We start from the raw sequence: 18,228 nt of genomic DNA on the forward strand, positions 1-18,228 counted from the left end.
TTATTCAAGATTTTATTTATTTTGTTGTTCAGTGAAATCATCCCATGTGAAGAGTCAACTCATGTAATTAAAGTTCAATTCCTAACTACATTTTTATTTCTATTGGAAGGACTTAATCATTTGCAATTATGTCAATTGTGATAAGGTAAAAGGTTTATGTTTCTGTCTCCATATGGTAAATATATATGGCAAATACATCCAATGGGAAAAAAAAACCTACATTTAAAATGGTATTAATATTAATTCCCATGTTAAACTTTAGTTTCCACCTCTGAATATTCCCCAAAATGTGCAACCCTACGGACCGTCAATAAATTACAATGTAAATGGGACAATATTTTCATGGTGCACATCTTTTAGTTGTATCATTAAATGCTTTCAATATTTGTACATAAATGTATAGTTATTTTGAAGTTGTAAAATGTATAGTTGTTTTGAAGTTAATTCATGGAAATTAGGCACTATTGACCTTATAAAATATTGTCCCATGTACATGTGTAATTTACTGATGGTCCCTAAGGCTCCAAAAGGATATGGACTGTCAAACCAAATTGACCATGGGCATTAAGATTCGGGTCTCCTGCAGCTGCTCTCTGAATTGATGATTACTTGGGTGCTGCCAGCTGTGTGAATGTGTGCAGGATTGAAATAAACCCAAGAAAGAAAAAAAAAAAGTTCCAGTACCCTTCATTTCATGACAAAAAAAAAAAAAAAAAAAAAAAGTATCTCGTAAATCTCAGTTTAGGACGAGACTGACTTTATGACCAAAATTATTCTATTTACACGTTGTAGTCAATTTTGGCACTAGAATACATGTTTCTGACTCAGACGCCACATAGGCAGTTATACTTTAGGGGCAGTCGGTCTTTAAGCCAGTAGTTCAGTGCACAGCGTTGGGGTGCCTGCATTCTGCACACAGCTTATTGAAAACACCATGTAGGGCAGGAACGCGCACACACCCTCTTTCGCTAGTCTAAGTCGCCAGTCTCTCACACACAATCTACACACTGTACTGTAGCTCTCCCTCAGTGGTGTGCCCATTTCACTCACCATACTAGCCTGCAGTCACAGGCTGGCCCAGTCCTTTGCTATATACCCAACAATTACTGCCTGCATCACAACTGACTGAGTCAGAGAGACATCCCGCCTGCAAGCAGCCACACACACAGCAAAAGGGACAAACACTGCTGCAAGGGATAATGCATACATGCCAGACCATTTAAAAAAGGCAGGGAAATCATACTAGCACAGAGCAACACCACAAAACAAAAATGTGTTATTGTTTTGGGATACCATCTTTGATGTAAATATAGGCCTATGTTTATCAGAATTGAGGTCACTTCACTTCCTAGTACTGAAAAGGCAATTGATAAACCTTTGCCGCATCATCACTCTCATTCAAGGGTAAAAACATTCCGCATTCAAGTTCAACAAGAGCAGTTAGCAGCACTGCTGTTCTCTAGGACAGAAATTAGAGTGTCAGCTTTGTGACGTCTAAAGCGCTGGACTGTGTCCGCTGCGTAGTGAGAGTATCTGCTCTGCAGTGGATCAAATGTCTCTGTGGGATGCTGTCCAGGAGGACGGACACCTGCATTTTTACAAAACAGTTTTACAATTGATCGACTGACCATCAGTGACCACCATTAGTGGTCACCAACCCTTTTCTGAGTCACTTTGCAGTCAAAAACCAAGCAGGGATCTACTGCTTTGATTCTTTTAAACATGACTTCAAAGAATTTAACATTAATCCAATAAAAACAGTTCTGTATGAATGAGGTTTGTGCAGTAGGCCGAATACATTTTCACAGCATATTTGGCTATATGCTTGGCAATATTGTTCTTCTCAGACCATATTATATTTAAAATGTCGAGCTTTCATAACAAAACAACTGAGCATAAATTTAAATGTAAATAATTAGCGGTTTTATTTTACTGGACTGATGGTACCTGCATCTGATGGTGATTGTGCTTTCAAGAAAACTGGGAACTCGGGGGTGATCTTCAGGTTGGAAAGTCAGAGCTCTAGAAAAGATGCCAGAGTTCCGACTTGAACTTCCGAGTTGGATGACCGTTCCAAACTATTTTTCCCAGTCTTCCACCTGATGGCGAAACTTCTGCCTCAGGCACGAATTTATGTTGTTCCTTTGACCAGAAAATGTGAAATATTTTGTAGTAGTGTTGAATAAAAACTTAGACATGAACTCATTCATAAAAACAGCAGCTCTTTGCTGTATTCTTTAACAGTCTCTCTCTGGTCATAGTTTCAAAAGTCATAAAATCTCATGCCGGCTAGTATCAAACTTTGCTGTGGCTGGGGTCCTGGAAGCTGTGGGCATGGTGATTTGAGCTATCCGATCGGCCAGCGCAGTAGGCACACTCGATTTAGCCACAGATCTCCTGGTCTGCTGGGAAGGGGGAGTTTGTCTTTTCAGACAAATGAAATGGTTCAAAATGGGAACATTTTGCCTACCTCATACACAGGGCTTCTGAATCAAGTGCACCTTCTTCCAACAGCGCAACACACACCATAAAAGAAGAGCGCAAGCCTTTATAGCTGGCTTTTCGACAGAAATGTTAGGTGATCGACTAGGAATGTCTTGAAGATCGACCGGTTGGTGACCACTCCTATACATGTAGCTTAAACTTGGCCTTAGCTACATTCTACAGCTGCCGGTGCACTAATTCTAGGCTTATTCATTATGATGACAAACTTCTTAACATGTTACCTGCTAGAAGTCAAATGAAATCAATGGACTCAAAGAACGTGACCCCACACACAAACACATCTCCCTATCGCCCCCACTCAGGAGTGTGCGTGCGGCATTCCAAACCATGGCTCGGAATTTCGGAGGCCTCGCCCAAGCAACAGGAATGGTCATTGCGCAACGGCAGAGTGTGAGGGTGTCCATCCCCGTGGCAACCCCGGGCAGTGAAATCAGGAAGTGTTTGGCAGACAGGAATGTTAAGCGATGGCTGCTGTGAGTGTGAATGGAGAGAGAGAGAGAGAGAGAGAGGGGCTCAGGGTAGTACTGTACTATGGCATCCAGGGCCAGGCCTTATAAGGCTAGGTATGGCTCTCACACATGCTTAAAAAAATAAGATTGTGCATGTCTGTGTTGGTGGGCCCAAACATATTACAGACACTGTTCCCACCAAAAGTGTGAGAAACTCAGGCATGTGCACAACAGCACATAGGACACACTGGTGTGCTTAGTACTAGACCGTAATAATTAGAGGGTGTGAGTACAATACAAGACAGAACATTGCATCACTGCAAATGAATGCCCCATCCACAACAACACTGGTGGCTGGTAGCCTAGACAGCAACACTAACATAATCAAGTCAATTTAAAATCACATTCGAAATGGGCTAATTGAATCTAACCGAAATAGAACTTGCAACAAAAATCAATAGAAAAATGTACAGAGAACGTGTTCTACAAAATGCCTAGAATCCCAGACCCTGCAAGCAAAGCAGCCTAAACTGAGTTGTTCCTCCATCTCTCTAAATACTTCCCACGGTGAGAACTCACTCATTTGACAGTTGCATTAGCTCGATCCTCTATATTTAGACACGCCTGCAGCTCATCACAAGATTATTAAATAAACTCCACTGTGTGATTAAAACCTCAGCTGTGGTTCGAAAACTGCCATTTTTATAGAAAGAGAGAGATGGTTACAGTAAGGCATGCATGCATTTTATCATATGGGTGGCCACAGCGGGAATCAAACCCACAACCCTTTGCATTGCAAGCGCTATGCTCTACTGACGGAGTTACACAGGACTGTGGACGATGTGGGTCTGGGTCATCCAGTTCATGACACCTATTCAAGTGATCATGGTGATGCTCTGAACAAAACCAGTGGAGTGCCAAGGGCTTAGCCTATGGTAGAGCCATACATTTAAAATTAGGTTAAGTGTACCTATAAAATCAACCAAAATTTAATTTGACATTTCTAACATATACTGCCCTAATTCTTGTAATAAGAGATAATGGAAAAATGACCCTCTTGAATTTGTATGACTTTACCATATAACACACACTATCATTCAAAAGTTGGGTCACTTAGAAATGTCCTTGTTTTTTAAAAAGCAAATTTTTGGTCCATTAAAATAACATAAAATTGATCAGCAATACAGTGCAGACATTGTTAATGTTGTAAATGACTATTGTAGCTGGAAACGGCAGATTTTGTATGGAATACCTACATAGGCATACAGAGGCCCATTATCAGCAACCATCACTCCTGTGTTCCAATGACACGTTGTGTTAGCTAATACAAATGTAACATTTTAAAAAGACTATTAGAAAACTATTTTGCAATTATGTTAGCACAGCTGAAAACTGTTGTGCTGGTTAAAGAAGCAATAAAACGGGCCTTCTTTAGACAAGTTGAGAATCTGGAGAATCAGTATTTGTGGGTTCGATTATACAGGCTCAAAATGGCCAGAAACAAAGAGATTTCTTCTGAAACTCAGTCTATTCCTGTTCTGAGAACAAGAACCAAGCCAGGAGGTTGAAGGAATTGTCCGTAGAGCTCCGAGACAGGATTGTGTTGAGGCACATATCTGGGGAAGGGTACCAACAAAAAAAAATGCAGCACTGAAGGTCCCCAAGTCAGTGGCCTCAATCATTCTTAAATGGACAAAGTTTGGAAAGACCAAGACTCTCCCTAGAGCTGGCCGTCCGGCCAAACTGAGCAGGGGAGAAGGGGCTTGGTCCTGTCTCGGAGCTCTATGGACAATTCCTTCAACCTCCTGGCTTGGTTCTTGTTCTGACATGCACTGTTAACTGTGGGACCTTATATAGAAAGGTGGGAAGAAGTCTGTCCATAATAAATCGCTGCTCTGACCAAGGACCCAATGGTCACTGACAGAGCTCCAGAGTTCCTCTGTGGAGATGGGGGAACCTTCCAGAAGGACAACCATCTCTGTAGCACTCCACCAAATCAGGCCTTTATGGTAGAGCGGCCAGATGGAAGCCACTCCTCAGTAAAAGGCACAGGATAGAACGCATAGAGTTTTCCAAAAGGCACCTCTCATACCATGAGAAACAATATTCTCTGGTCTGATGAACTCTTTGGCCTAAATGCAAAAAGTCAAGTATGTGTTTTAATCAAATCAACTATATTCACTGAGCTTGTCTGATGCTTCAAGCACACTATGATTAAATAATTAAGGCACACAAATAACTAGAGGGAGTCCGACCAGCAATTGATTTGATTGTGCCGGAGTCATATTTGCTGCACTGCTAAAAAAAAAAAAAAAATTAAAAATGTTTTTGAAGTATGACTGACTAGCGCCCTTTGTCACCCTCTCCTCCCTGCTGCAGCAACCACCACAGAACATTTGTGTTTCCCCACACTGTCCGTGTTGCTACATATGCAACATACAGCCATTTCTGACTAAAAAGTTCAGTTACCAAAATTCGTATTTTTTTAAATATTTTTTTTTAAACATTCCCTACTCACTCAACCCTTGCTCTCTTTACGTGGCACATGTATGCATGTGACCAAAGACCTATTTGCATGGGACTAGCATTACTAGAGAACGTTGGTTATGTAATTAGTACTTCAGAAAGTCCGTTATTCCAGAGGATGATTCGGACGGGATTCGTTTTTTCCAAACTGCCCCCTGTAAATTCTTTAAGAATAGACAGACATACAGTTGAAGTCGGAAATTTACATACACCTTAGCCAAATACATTTAAATTCAGTTTCACAAATCCTGACATTTAATCCTAGTAAACATTTGCTGTCTTAGGTCAGTTAGGATCACCACTATTTTAAAGAACTTGAAATGTCAGAATAATAGTAGAGAGAATTATTTATTTCAGCTTTTATTTCTTTCATCACATTCCCTGTGGGTCACACACTCAATTAGTATTTGATAGCAATGCCTTTAAATTGTTTAACTTGGGTAAAACGTTTTGGGTAGCCTTCCACAAGCTTCCCACAATACATTAGGTACATTTTGGCCCATTCCTCCTGACAGAGCTGGTGTAACTGAGTCAGGTGTGTAGGCCTCCTTGCTCGCACACGCTTTTTCAGTTCTGCCCACACATTTTCTAAGGGCTGAGGTCAGAGCTTTGCGATGGCCACTCCAATACCTTGACTTGTTGTCCTTAAGCCATTTTGCCACAACTTTGGAAGCATGCTTGGGGTCATTGTCCATTTGGAAGACCTATTTGCGACCAAGCTTTAACTTCCTGACTGATGACTTGAGATGTTGCTTCAATATACCCACACAATTTTCCTTCATCATGACGCCATCCATTTTGTGAAGTGCACCAGTCCCTCCTGCAGCAAAGCACCCCCACAACATGATGCTGCCTTCCCCACAACATGATGCTGCCATCCCCGTGCTTCACAGTTGGGATGGTGTTCTTCGGCTTCCAAGCCTCCCACTTTTTCCACCAAACATAACAATGGTCATTATGGCCAAGCAGTTCTATTTTTGTTTCATCAGACCAGAGGACATTTCTCCAAAAATAATGCTCTATGTCCCCATGTGCAGTTGCAAACTGTATTATGGCTTTTTTTATGGCGGTTTTGGAGCAGTGGCCTCTTTCTTGCTGAGCGGCCTTTCAGGTTATGTCGATATAGGACTCGTTTTACTGTGGATATAGATACTTTACTTGTTTCCTCCAGCATCTTCACATGGTCCTTTGCTGTTGTTCTGGGATTGATTTGCACCAAAGTACATACATCTCTAGGAGACAGAACACGTCTTCTTCCTCAGCAGTATGACAGCTGCGTGGTCCCATGGTGTTTATACTGGCGTACTATTGTTTGTACAGATGAATGTGGTACCTTCAGGCGTTTGGAAATTGCTCCCAAGGATGAACCAGACTTGGAGGTCTACAATTAATTTTTTGAAGTCTTGGCTGATTTCTTTTGATTTTCCCATGATGTCAAGCAAAGAGGCACTGAATTTGAAGGTAAGCCTTGAAATACATCCACAGGTACAGCTCCAATTGACTCAAATGATGTCAATTAGCCTATCAGACGCTTCTAAAGCCATGACATTTTGGGGAATTTTCCAAGCTGTTTAAAGGCATATAGTGTATATAAACTTCTGACGCACTGGAATTGTGATACAGTGAATGATAAGTGAAATAATCTGTCTGTAAACAATTGATGGAAAAATTACTTGTGTCATGCACAAAGTAGATGTCCTAACCGACTTGCCAAAACTATAGTTTGTTTTCAAGTATTTTGTGGAGTGGTTGAAAAACCAGTTATAATGACTAACCTAAGTGTATGTAAATTTCAACTGTATGCACACACACGCATCAGTCAAAAGTTCACACCTACCCATTCAAGGATTTCTTTATTTTTTAATTGTATAATAATAGTAAAAAGACATCAAAACTATGAAATAACACATATGGAATCATGTAGTAACCAAAAAAAATGAATATGTCAACCAGCTTCATGAGGTAGACACCTGGAATGCATTTCAATTAACAGGTGTGCCTTGTTAAAAGTTAATTTGTGGAATTTCTTTCTTAATGCGTTTCAGACAATCAGTTGTGTTGTGACAAGGAAGGGGTGGTATACAGAAGATAACCCTATTTGGTAAAAGACCAAGTAGATATTATGGCAAGAACAGCTCAAATAAGCAAAGAGAAACAACAGTCCATCATTACTTTAAGACATGAAGATCAGTCAAAATCTGATCATTTCAAGAACTTTGAAAGTTTCTTCAAGTGCAGTTGCAAAAGCCATCAAGCGCTATGATGCAACTGGCTCTCATGAGCAATGCCAAAGGAAAGGAAGACCCAGAGTTACCTCTGCTACAGAGGAGAGTGATGGAGTGCTGCATCAGATGAGCTGGCCTCCACAATCACCCGACCTCAACCCAATTGAGATGGTTTGGGATGAGTTGGCCCAGAGAGTGAAGGAAAGGCAGCCAACAAGTGCTCAGCATATGTGGGAACTCCTTCAAGACTGTTGGAAAATCATTCCCCATGAAGCTGGTTGAGAGAATGCCAAGAGTGTGCAAAGCTGTCAAGACAAAGGGTGGTTACTTTTAAGAATCTCAAATATAATTTGATTTGTTTAACACTTTTTTGGTTTCTACATGATTCCATATGCATTTAATTAAAAATCAATGTCCTCCAAATCAGAGTTTCACAATTAATGGCACCCATAAAGATGACTATAAATAACATCTACCATAATTAAGCCAGGAATTAAATTCCACTTAATTAAGTTTCTCTGACTCTTAAGCAACTATATTGAGCCATTACATCACTTCCTGTTTTACTCGGGTATAAAAATTTTTTTTTTTAAATGAGGTAACATGCATGCAATATCCCTTTGTCATCCCAACACCATGAAGAAAACAAAAGAACTGACAGAGAGAACAAAAGAGAGAGATGGTCGTTTGACCTTTATAAATCTGGTAATGGCTACAAGAAGATTCACAAACGACTGAATAGACCACTGAGCACTGTCAGGGCAATTATTTAAAAATTCTAAAGACATGGAACATGGAAAACCTCACGGGTAAAGAACGCATTTGCCCCCCAGGAAGGGAGGATGATGGTGAGAGAAGCAACAAAATCCCCAAGAATCACAGTGAAAGAATTGCAGGCCTTGGTGGCGTCTTGGGGTCACCAGGTTTCAAAAAGCACCATCAGACGCCACCTCCACAACCGCAGGCTGGAAGTGTTACCAGAAGAAAGCCCTTTCTGAACCCAAGACAGACGCCAGCGCTTGGAGTTTGCCAAACGTCATTTAAATTATGACTGGAAGAAGGTGCTCTGGTCAGATGAGACCAAAATTGAACGTTTTGGTCAGATACAGCATTGGCACATTTGGCGTCGAAACAGAGATGCCTACAAGGAGAGGCACCTCATACCCATGGTGAAATATGGTGGTGGGTCAGGGATGTTTTGGGGGTGTTTTAATTCCAGAGGTCCAGGGGCACTGGTTAAGATTGTGACATCAATGAATTCCACAAAGTATCAGGCGATTTTGGCTGACAATCTGGTTACCTCTGCCAGAAGGCTGGGCCTTGGCCATAGGTGGACTATCCAACTAGACAATGACCCAAAACATACCTCAAGATCTACACAGAAATGGTTCTGTGACAACAAAATCAATGTTGTGCCAAGGCCATGTTGTCGCCAAACCTCAATCCAATCGATAACCTGTGGGCTGAGTTGAAGAGGGCAGTTGATAAGCGCAAACCCAATGTGAAGGATCTTGAAAGGATCTGCATAGAGGAATGGTCCAAAAATCCCTCCAAATGTGTTCCTTAACCTTGTCAAACATCACAGGAAAAGACTACATGCTGTTATCCTTGCCAGAGGTGGTTGCACTAAGTACTAAATGAGGAGAGCCAATCATTATGAAACCTTGATTTTAGTGAAATGTACTTTGTATTAAATAATTGTATGATTTTGGTTGGTTCCATTGAAACATTAATAAAGTACAGTATTTCTCAAATGTTGGTATTTTGAGTTTCTCTATAATTATATTATTATTATTATTTTTTTAAGTATAGTTTGTGCATTGCCAGTCAGGGTTGCCAGTAATTTTGGAGCCCACTGTGTGTGATATATATAAATAATTATTGCTACTGCTCGACTAAAGAAGTCTCGGTCGACCAACAGCCTGTAGACCAAACAATCAAACCAGCCAACGAAATGGGGTCAGCCCTAAAACAATATTGAAGTAGTTGGCAATATCAGTGGGTTTTGTGATGAATGAGACATCTGATTCAATGAACGAAAGAGCCGAGTTTGCCATTTGCCCAAGATTTCATTTAAGGTGCTCCAAAGCGTTTTACTATCATTCTTAAATAATTTCTCTTTGTTTCATAGTATAGTTTCTTATTTTTACTTAGTTTAGTCACATGATTTCTCAATTTGCATTACATTTGCCAATCGGTTGTGCAGCCAGACTTATTTGCCTCATCCCTCAACCGTAACCTTTTTCAATTACTCATCAATCCACAGGGATTTAACAGTTGTTATACCTCAGTGGGCCTACAAAAGGGGGGGCAGGCCCGGCAGTTACACATCCCTGCTTTAAACATACGGCGACAATTTCAGAATAACCGTCTTTTCCTGTAAAAAAAACAAATTAGTATAATAAGGAAAATGCCTATACATTTCGGCAGTTTCAAAAACGTCACTCGGGTATGAGTGTTGGGCTCAACGAGACAATTCTGTTTATACTGACCTGCTTGGAGGGGGCAACTGTCAGGCGAGTGTAGTGCTCTAGATGTGGTCTAGATGTGACAATGTGTAATTCACAATACCGAAAAAGGTCTGGCCGAGGGTATTTTCTCAAAATCTCTAGGAAATCTCTCATAGTCAGAAAAGGCCCTATGGTGCTGCCATGTAGGGAAAGGGACTTATTTGAATAGGAGAGAGAAACGCAAATGAAGATCCAAAGTGTTGTTGTGCACTTTAGACAAGGGGGACGATGGCGAGTCATATATAGGGAAAACAGTTCATGAGACACTGTAGGCATGAACACAGTAATAGACTATGCACACGCTAATGATAATCAGAGACACAATCTTAAGCGTTACCCAGGCAATCATTCTATAGCAGTGACATTTAAGCAATAAGGACTAAGGGGGTGTGGTATATGGCCAATATACCATGGCAAAGAGCTGTTCTTACATACAATGCAATAAGGAGTGCCTGGACACAGCCCTTAGCTGTGGTATATTGGCCATCTATCACAGACCCCCAAGGAGCCATATTCATATTATTAACTGGTTACCAACACATTTAGAGCAGTAAAAATAAATGTTTTGTCATACCCATGGTATACGGTCTGATATACCATGGCTGTTAGCCAATCAGCATTCAGGGCTGACAGTGCTTGACAATGCATGACCAAGAGTGTAAACCTGAGGGAAGAAAAGAGCAAAAAGAAAGATAGGGAGAGAAAAAAATGAAAGAAAAATCCACCACCACACAAACTCCCATCCCCAAAACTTACTTCTTCACATTAGCCTCTCCGTTGGGGATCCGCCTCAGCTTCTTCTTCTTGAGGATCTTGACGGCCCTGCGACACAGCGTGTCAGAGTCCAGCATCTCCTTCACCTTACCGTAGGAGCCCTCCCCCAGCAGGTCTCCCATCAGGTACTTCCCAATCAGCTTGGCCCTCTTCCTGCGTGGCTGGTATATCACCTCGGTTGAGTCGATGCGGTGAATGAACGTGTCCATGCCCATCAGCTCATTCTCAGTCAGATAGTCCAGGTGCTGCAGCTCCCCGTCACTCATGTTTAAATCAACTTAGTTAGAGCTTAGTCACTGCAGTGTGCTCCAGACAGTCCAATGCAACTGCACTGTGACCTCAAGCCTTTGGCCTGGCTGTGTGTCGTGGTGGCTCAGGGATACAGTTCAATTAGAAAACATGAAAGGACATGGGAGGAGGTGTGGCCAGGTCTGGGCATTGAGAGAAACTGTTGACGTTGGGGATAGAGTAGGTCTGTAAACATGAAGGGGTTAGTTTTGGTTTGTGGGAAACTGTAGGCTAGCTGTAACAGTTACCAGAGAGATGTAGGGCAGTTAGCTAAGACCCAATGAGTTCAAGGTCCAGGATGAAAATATTTGTGGAGAGTTCAGGCTGTGACAGGTGCTACTGAGCAGAGAGCGGAATCTCTGGCCGAGATTATATTTCACTGCTTAGCTCCATGTCACCTCCATCTGTGATCTGATATGGGATGGTGACAGGCAGGGGGAGAGGTAAATGGCCCCGTTTCAAACCCAAGCCCTGTACTTCGGCCATAGGTCCTGGTAGCGATCCATGGTCTCTACTTCAGAGAGGGCACCATCGGTTTGCCTTGATCTAAGTCCAGATGCAATAGCTAAATACTCAAACCAAAATGAGTCCTTTCAGTCTTTAGTATCGTTATTACTGCTCTGAATCCTATATTTCTTGCCAGCTCTTCTAGTGAGTCCACTAGCCTTTCTCAACTGGCAACTCAGGATTATGTTCCAGGGAACCTGTGGGTGAATAACGACATCAACAGTCAAATCTCTCAGCAATCAGGTGGGATATTAGCCTAATGTTCATTTTGTAGAAAGCGAGTGACTGCTACAGGATAGGTCCACAAGGCTGGCTGGCTATGCGTTTTACGCTACTTCTGCCCGGTCTGCTGTCAAAATACTAAATCATAAGATCAGCGTTTCAGAACGCAAGCAAACAAGGAAAATCGATTATGAAATGTTCTTGCCAGACAACTAGCTGTCGCACGACTCAGTAAATGCGTGTCGCACATAGAAAAGCTTGCAACCCAAAAATCTGCGCATGCTTATTTTGTGTTCAACAAAAAAAGTCTGCGCATGTTTATGTGTTGGCTTGAGCTAGCTAACTAGTGAACGTTAGCTAGCCTCGGGTATTTTGCTGTTTGTTTCAGTACAGTACCATAGTTGCCTTCCTCAACTGACGAGGGTAGTTTTCCAAACAGATAGTTTCGGTGTGACTACACCGGGTAACATGCTTTTAACACCTCAACTCCTATCGTTCCGAACCCCAGCACAAATGTAACGTTACACTTTCATTCAACTAGCATGTCTGTAGCTAGCTAACGACGTGCTAGATAACGTTAGCCATTTAACTCGGATAAGTAATCGGTGTTTAGTTAGTTTTGTAGGCTATGCTCAGAATCAGATAAAGTTACTAACAAACAAGACGAGTACAGTAACAGTAAGTTAGCTACATCATCCCTACAGTGTTTACAAACTGCAAAAAGCTACAGTAGTTAACGGCTAACGTTAAATACAGATGGTAGGTTAGCTAAACGTCGGCATTTTGGTAAACAAGTCTCACCTTGACATTCAGACTGAATCGAAGTCGATGGATGTCCTGTTAGTTATGTAGTCTTCCTCTGTATTTTTTTTATTTGTGTCTGTTTGCACAAATATGTGAGGTTTGCTATTTTTGATGCAGCTGCTATCAGGTTGCCGCCATGTTGTTGCTCCAGATGATTGAAAGCCAACCTCTCACTTGCGTCAACGCCGAGTCAAAACGGGGCGTGGAAAAACGAAATTGCCGTTTTTCGTCTTTCATTTCTGAATTTTACAAACTAAAATCGACTTGTTTTCTCATTTATTGTGTCAAAATTGGACATGGAATAACATAAAATAAATACAAACATGTATTACATTTTTAGGTTTAAGTTTTGAATTTTGTTCATACCTGGAAGTACACACCCCTCTTTAATATTCAAGAATTTAGGGGAGGTGTTTACAGTGTAGGTTGGCAGCACAAAGAAAGGATTAGACTGTGTAAGTGTGACAGAAAGATACAAATACTCATGTTTGCTAAAATGCAGAATTTATTAAGAAGTTAGCATGCCAAACTCAGGAAATTGAAATAGGCAACTCGATCACTTTTCTAATCACCCCTAGGGTGTGCACCCTATGCACTTTTGGAGTTTTGATTGGAGATTTAACTTAAACATAGGGTGGGAGTTATTATCAGATTGATTACACCTGTCAAATAATCTCAGATCACCACAAGTGCATAGGTTTTAGGGAATGATTAGGGATTGACCCCCTCTATGCAAATTTAGTTTTTAAAGACCATTTTTTAAGATCAATTGTTGAACTGTAATTTCTCAAGTTGTCATATTCAATAACACTTTCAGATTTAAAAAAAGTCAATCTATGTAAAAAGTGGGATACAAAAGTCTGTCTACCTCTATTTTTTATACAGTGTGTTTGTGTTTATTTACACTTATCATCTGTCATTTCAAGGTTCTATGTTCTGGGGCCTGTTGCACAAAAGTAGAATTAAGACATCCGGGATAAATGACTCAGCTGAGCTCAATGAAGCCAAAACATGTGCGTCCAGGCTTAATTGGTTGCACAAAGACCAAGCCAGGATGAGCAGACACGGATTCATTAAGCCAGGTGAAACCAATCCTGGATAGGTGCGCGCTCACGGCTCACTCAAATAGACCCCGCCACAGATCACAGATTAACTGATTTACCATGGCAACTAGAGCCGCGTACTTTTCCCCGTCGGAAGCACAAATCCTCATGGAGGCATACGAGGAGGTAAAAGATATAATTAAGAAGAAAGGCAACACCGCCACAGTGATAAAGCAAAGAGAAAAAGCGTGGCAAAGTATTGCAGACCGCCTGAATGCGTAAGTAGTGCACAATTACACACTCACCGCTCCGCTGAAACATCACAATTACAATTCAAATATTTAATTCACATCTCCAAAAATGCAGTTGTACTGTAATTATGAAACGGTTAAATTTTTTATTGAAATGCACTGCAGATATGAGTGAAATTGTGTAAAGTAACTCCATCACACTGTATAAAGCTATGATAAATTTTTTGATATTTTTACTGAAAACAAGACAAAAATACCAAGTAATTTTTTGCAGTGTGACTCCATTAAATGTGTGTGTGTGTGTGTAGATTAAACATGAACGGGCCAAAACGGACATGGCAGCAGGTCAAAATCAAATACAAGAACATTCTGCAGAATGGTATGGTCCCTGACTAATATTTAACAAAGCACAAGCATATATTGTACCCAGAAGGTGCCTGCTCACACATTGTCTGTACTGTTTTAGCAGTGAAAAAGAATACCCACAGACAAGGCACGGGTGGTGGGTCACCAAAGGCTGACCTTACCCCAGCAGAGGACATGGCCTTGGAGCTAAATAAAGGCAGGCCCGTCTTAGAGGGGATCCCTGGGGGAAAGAGACGAGCATAGGTTCCTCCCAAGATGCCACCCGCTTCATTCAAGGTATGTCCTTCCATCTCTACATGGGATACAACCACATTCATATTGAATCAATTTGGACTGTCTGACTTTGGTTTACCTATTGCCTTGCAGTGTCTGGCAGCACTGTGTTCCTGTTAGAGCCACCAGCACAAGCACCAGACGATGCTGATCCAGTGAGTACTCCATCAAAGGCATACTGTAGGCCTGGCATGTCTTGTCTACTAGCTTCAATATGAATCCGATTAAATGTGATAGGGTGAAGGCCCCAGTGCAGCAGCAACAGCACATGATGGAGACAATGATGAGGAGGAGACCATGATGAGGAGGAGACCATCTCTCTGGATTCCAGAAGGCATGAGGTATCATGTTAAGACTGTGAAAGTACTATTTACTCTACAATGTTGAGGAGTCCTCATCAAAATCAAAAAATCTAATTTCTTTTACAGGACCCAGATGCTATACAGTGGGAAAACCAGCCTGGCAACATAGTGCGTATTAATAAAAGGACACCACATCCTGCCAAATTCCAGCTGCGCTAATTGTATTGTGTTCACAGAGCTCACAAGCTATCAGAAAGTTGTATGGCAACCACCTCCGGCGCCAAATAGAACTGGCAGACATAGACATTCAGTAAAAGATGGAAAATCTTGCACTGGAGTTTGAAATAAAAAAGAGGACAATTAGGAAACTGGACCTTGAAATAAAAAAACTTGAGAGGGAGGTGAGATATGCCTTCAATGTACACTGTATGCTAACTGTAACACAAATGTATTAATCATTATTTTTCTTTCCTCCCCCAGCTCCAAGAAGATGACACAGCTCAAAATAAAAATTAGGTATATTCTCGTAAAGTCAAGTGAGCCATGACATATGAGCTCTTATTGTGAGCACACAGGACGGTGGCATCTTTCTAAGGTTTTTTTATTTTCCCAGCAATCAGTACAACCAAGTCATCGTTATAAGGCATCGCCCTCTTTTGCCCACCCCCCAGCACCAGGTGTGGCCACTAGCCTATATGAAGGCCCAAAATTGTGTGTTCCTTTCTGCTCTGACAATGGCATGCCCATTCGTGCGAGATGTGGTGGATGAAGAAGCACTTGTGCTGAGGAGAGCCTTCAGGCGAGAAAGGGTCTTCAGGGACCGGTTGGACCCACTGGCCTTCCCTGATGACCATCTATATGAAAGATACAGGTTTTCTGCAGATGGCATCAGGTATCTATGCAGAGTACTGGGTCCCAGGATTAAGCACCGCACTGCACGGAGCCATGCACTGAGTGTGGAGCAAATGGTTTGTGTGGCCTTGCGCTTTTTTGCTAGTGGAGCCTTCCTGTACTCAGTGGGGGATGCAGAACAGCTGAACAAGGCCACAATTTGCCGCACAATAAGGAGTGTGTGTCTGGCTATCAAAGCATTAGCAGATGTCTTCATCTCCTTCCCTGGCCACAGAAGACTCTGTGACATCAAAGAGGAGTTCTATAGGATTGCAGGTAAGAGGATCTACAAATTACAGGACAACTGTTAACACATAGTAGGATACTCATTACTTTGTGTGACAGGTTTCCCCAATGTCATTGGTGCAGTGGACTGCACACACATGGATAAAAGCCCCTCAGGTGCCCATGAGGCCGATTTTGTGAATAGGAAATCCTTTCACAGCATTAATGTTCAGGTTAACATAACTTTTTGATATTGTCCATTGACGAACACTCTGCATTGCCAGTGATGTGCATTGATTGGTGTAATATTCCTCATCTTATGATTTCAGATGGTCTGCAATGCTGACTGTGTGATCAGCAATGTTGTGGCAAAATGGCCTGGCTCAGTCCATGACTCCAGAATCTTTCGGGCCTCTGAAATCTATCAGTGCCTATCACAAGGTAAGCCACACAACCCCTATTTATAACCATCATGGCTGTGTCAAGAATATCACTGTGTTTATGAGGTAGTAATGATGAGATTTTGTGTTGACAGGTGAATTCTCTGGTGTGTTGCTGGGAGACAGGGGTATGGCTGCCAGCCTTTTCTCCTGACACCTTTCACAGACCCCCAGGAAGCACAGCAGGCCTACAACCATGCCCATGCCAGGACCAGGGCCAGAGTTGAAATGACCTTTGGCCTCCTGAAGGCACGCTTTCACTGCCTTCACAAATTAAGGGTCAGCCCTGTTAGGGCATGTGATATTACTGTGGCTTGTGCTGTCCTCCACAATGTGGCCTGCCTGAGGAAGGAGAGTGCCCCCAGAGTGCCACCAGCCATGGACTGGGACAATCCGGCAATCTTCCCTGATGACGACAGTGGTCGGCTGCTGAGGGACCAATATGTGTTGAATTATTTTAGTTAGTATGTGTGCTTTCAATTTTGGTTAAATATGTCCTGCGGTGGCAGAGGAATTTGGGTTTTTTTGGGTTCGTTTTTTGACGACTTTGGCCTCTTATGATGTTTGTGCGGTATACTGTGTGTAATACAAGGCTGCAGGGAGGCTACTGCATCCATTCATTTGTCGTTTCAGTTGATGTGTATGGATTTGTCCTGCATTTATTTTAGTGTGCAGACATGCAGGGTGTGTTATATACATGTATAATATGCTTGGATTCTGTGCTTTCCATCTTGTCGAGTCACTGTGACTTCAGTTTCGAAAGGAGCTGATGGTTTACCTGCTTTGTTTTGTCCTTATTCAATAAAGGAACAATGTTACACATTGTGTTTTTATATTCATATGGAATGTGTATTTGTTTATATGACAGAGTACTAGGGCCACACTGAAGAAAAAGGATAAAGTCATAAATTTATGAGGCTGGTTCTTTCTGCAGAAAAGCTACATATTGTTTTGATACTTATGACAATGTGATACTTAATATTCTGGCACATCAGCATGTCTTTGTTTATGAAACCATACTGAAGTACAATTTCACGAAATGCCCCACATCTGTCATTTTAACAACTGTCCTCCTTTAAAACAACTGGTGACAATATTATGACTTGTGTTTTTTTCCCCTCTGTGGCCCTAATATTCTATCATTTTATATATAGCCTTATAGTCTATGGGAAACTGTAAATGATCTAATGATAGCAACATCTAAAAATCATTTTTTTATCCAAAGTCATTGAAATTAATGATCACAAACGTTTAAATAACAGTGGGTCTAGTTATATGTGATAACAATGTATAGTGAGCAGTGAAATAACTATTGGTTTCCATTTGTGGTGACTGCTGACTGACATTAGGGATGAGATTAAATAGATCCTGGAATTTAGCCTGGTCTGGAGCAGGCTAGCTCCACAGAATAAATCTCCATGGTAATTTATACCATAACATATCCTCCTGCCCCCTATCCATCTTTAGTGCAACCGGATTACGGATCAATTGAGCCAGGATCACCAAGATATCCTGGCTTAATCCCTTATCCTAGTTTTGTGCAACAGGCCCCAGGACTTGAAAAAAATAAAATATATTCTCAGTATAAACTATTGCCTATTACTCAAACTCAGCCTGCTCTCCCCAA

General features: G+C 41.6%; 1 protein-coding gene and 1 pseudogene across 1 annotated transcript in view; one reads left to right on the forward strand and one right to left on the reverse strand.

Annotated features, from left to right (window-relative positions):
- LOC112226590 (serine/threonine-protein kinase STK11) overlaps positions 1-12,990 on the reverse strand; it is a 46,525-nt gene extending 33,535 nt beyond the window's left edge. Inside the window, 2 exon segments of the mRNA XM_042307644.1 lie at positions 10,972-11,981; positions 12,808-12,990. Of these exon segments, the coding sequence (XP_042163578.1) occupies positions 10,972-11,255 (284 nt within the window). The 5' untranslated portion in view covers positions 11,256-11,981; positions 12,808-12,990.
- Positions 12,991-15,779: 2,789 nt separating this feature from the next.
- Positions 15,780-16,949, forward strand: LOC121841201 (annotated as a pseudogene).
- The last annotated feature ends 1,279 nt before the right edge of the window (positions 16,950-18,228 follow it).

This window comes from Oncorhynchus tshawytscha, linkage group LG28, assembly GCF_018296145.1.
Source record: "Oncorhynchus tshawytscha isolate Ot180627B linkage group LG28, Otsh_v2.0, whole genome shotgun sequence".
In the NCBI taxonomy this organism is placed as follows: domain Eukaryota; kingdom Metazoa; phylum Chordata; class Actinopteri; order Salmoniformes; family Salmonidae; genus Oncorhynchus; species Oncorhynchus tshawytscha.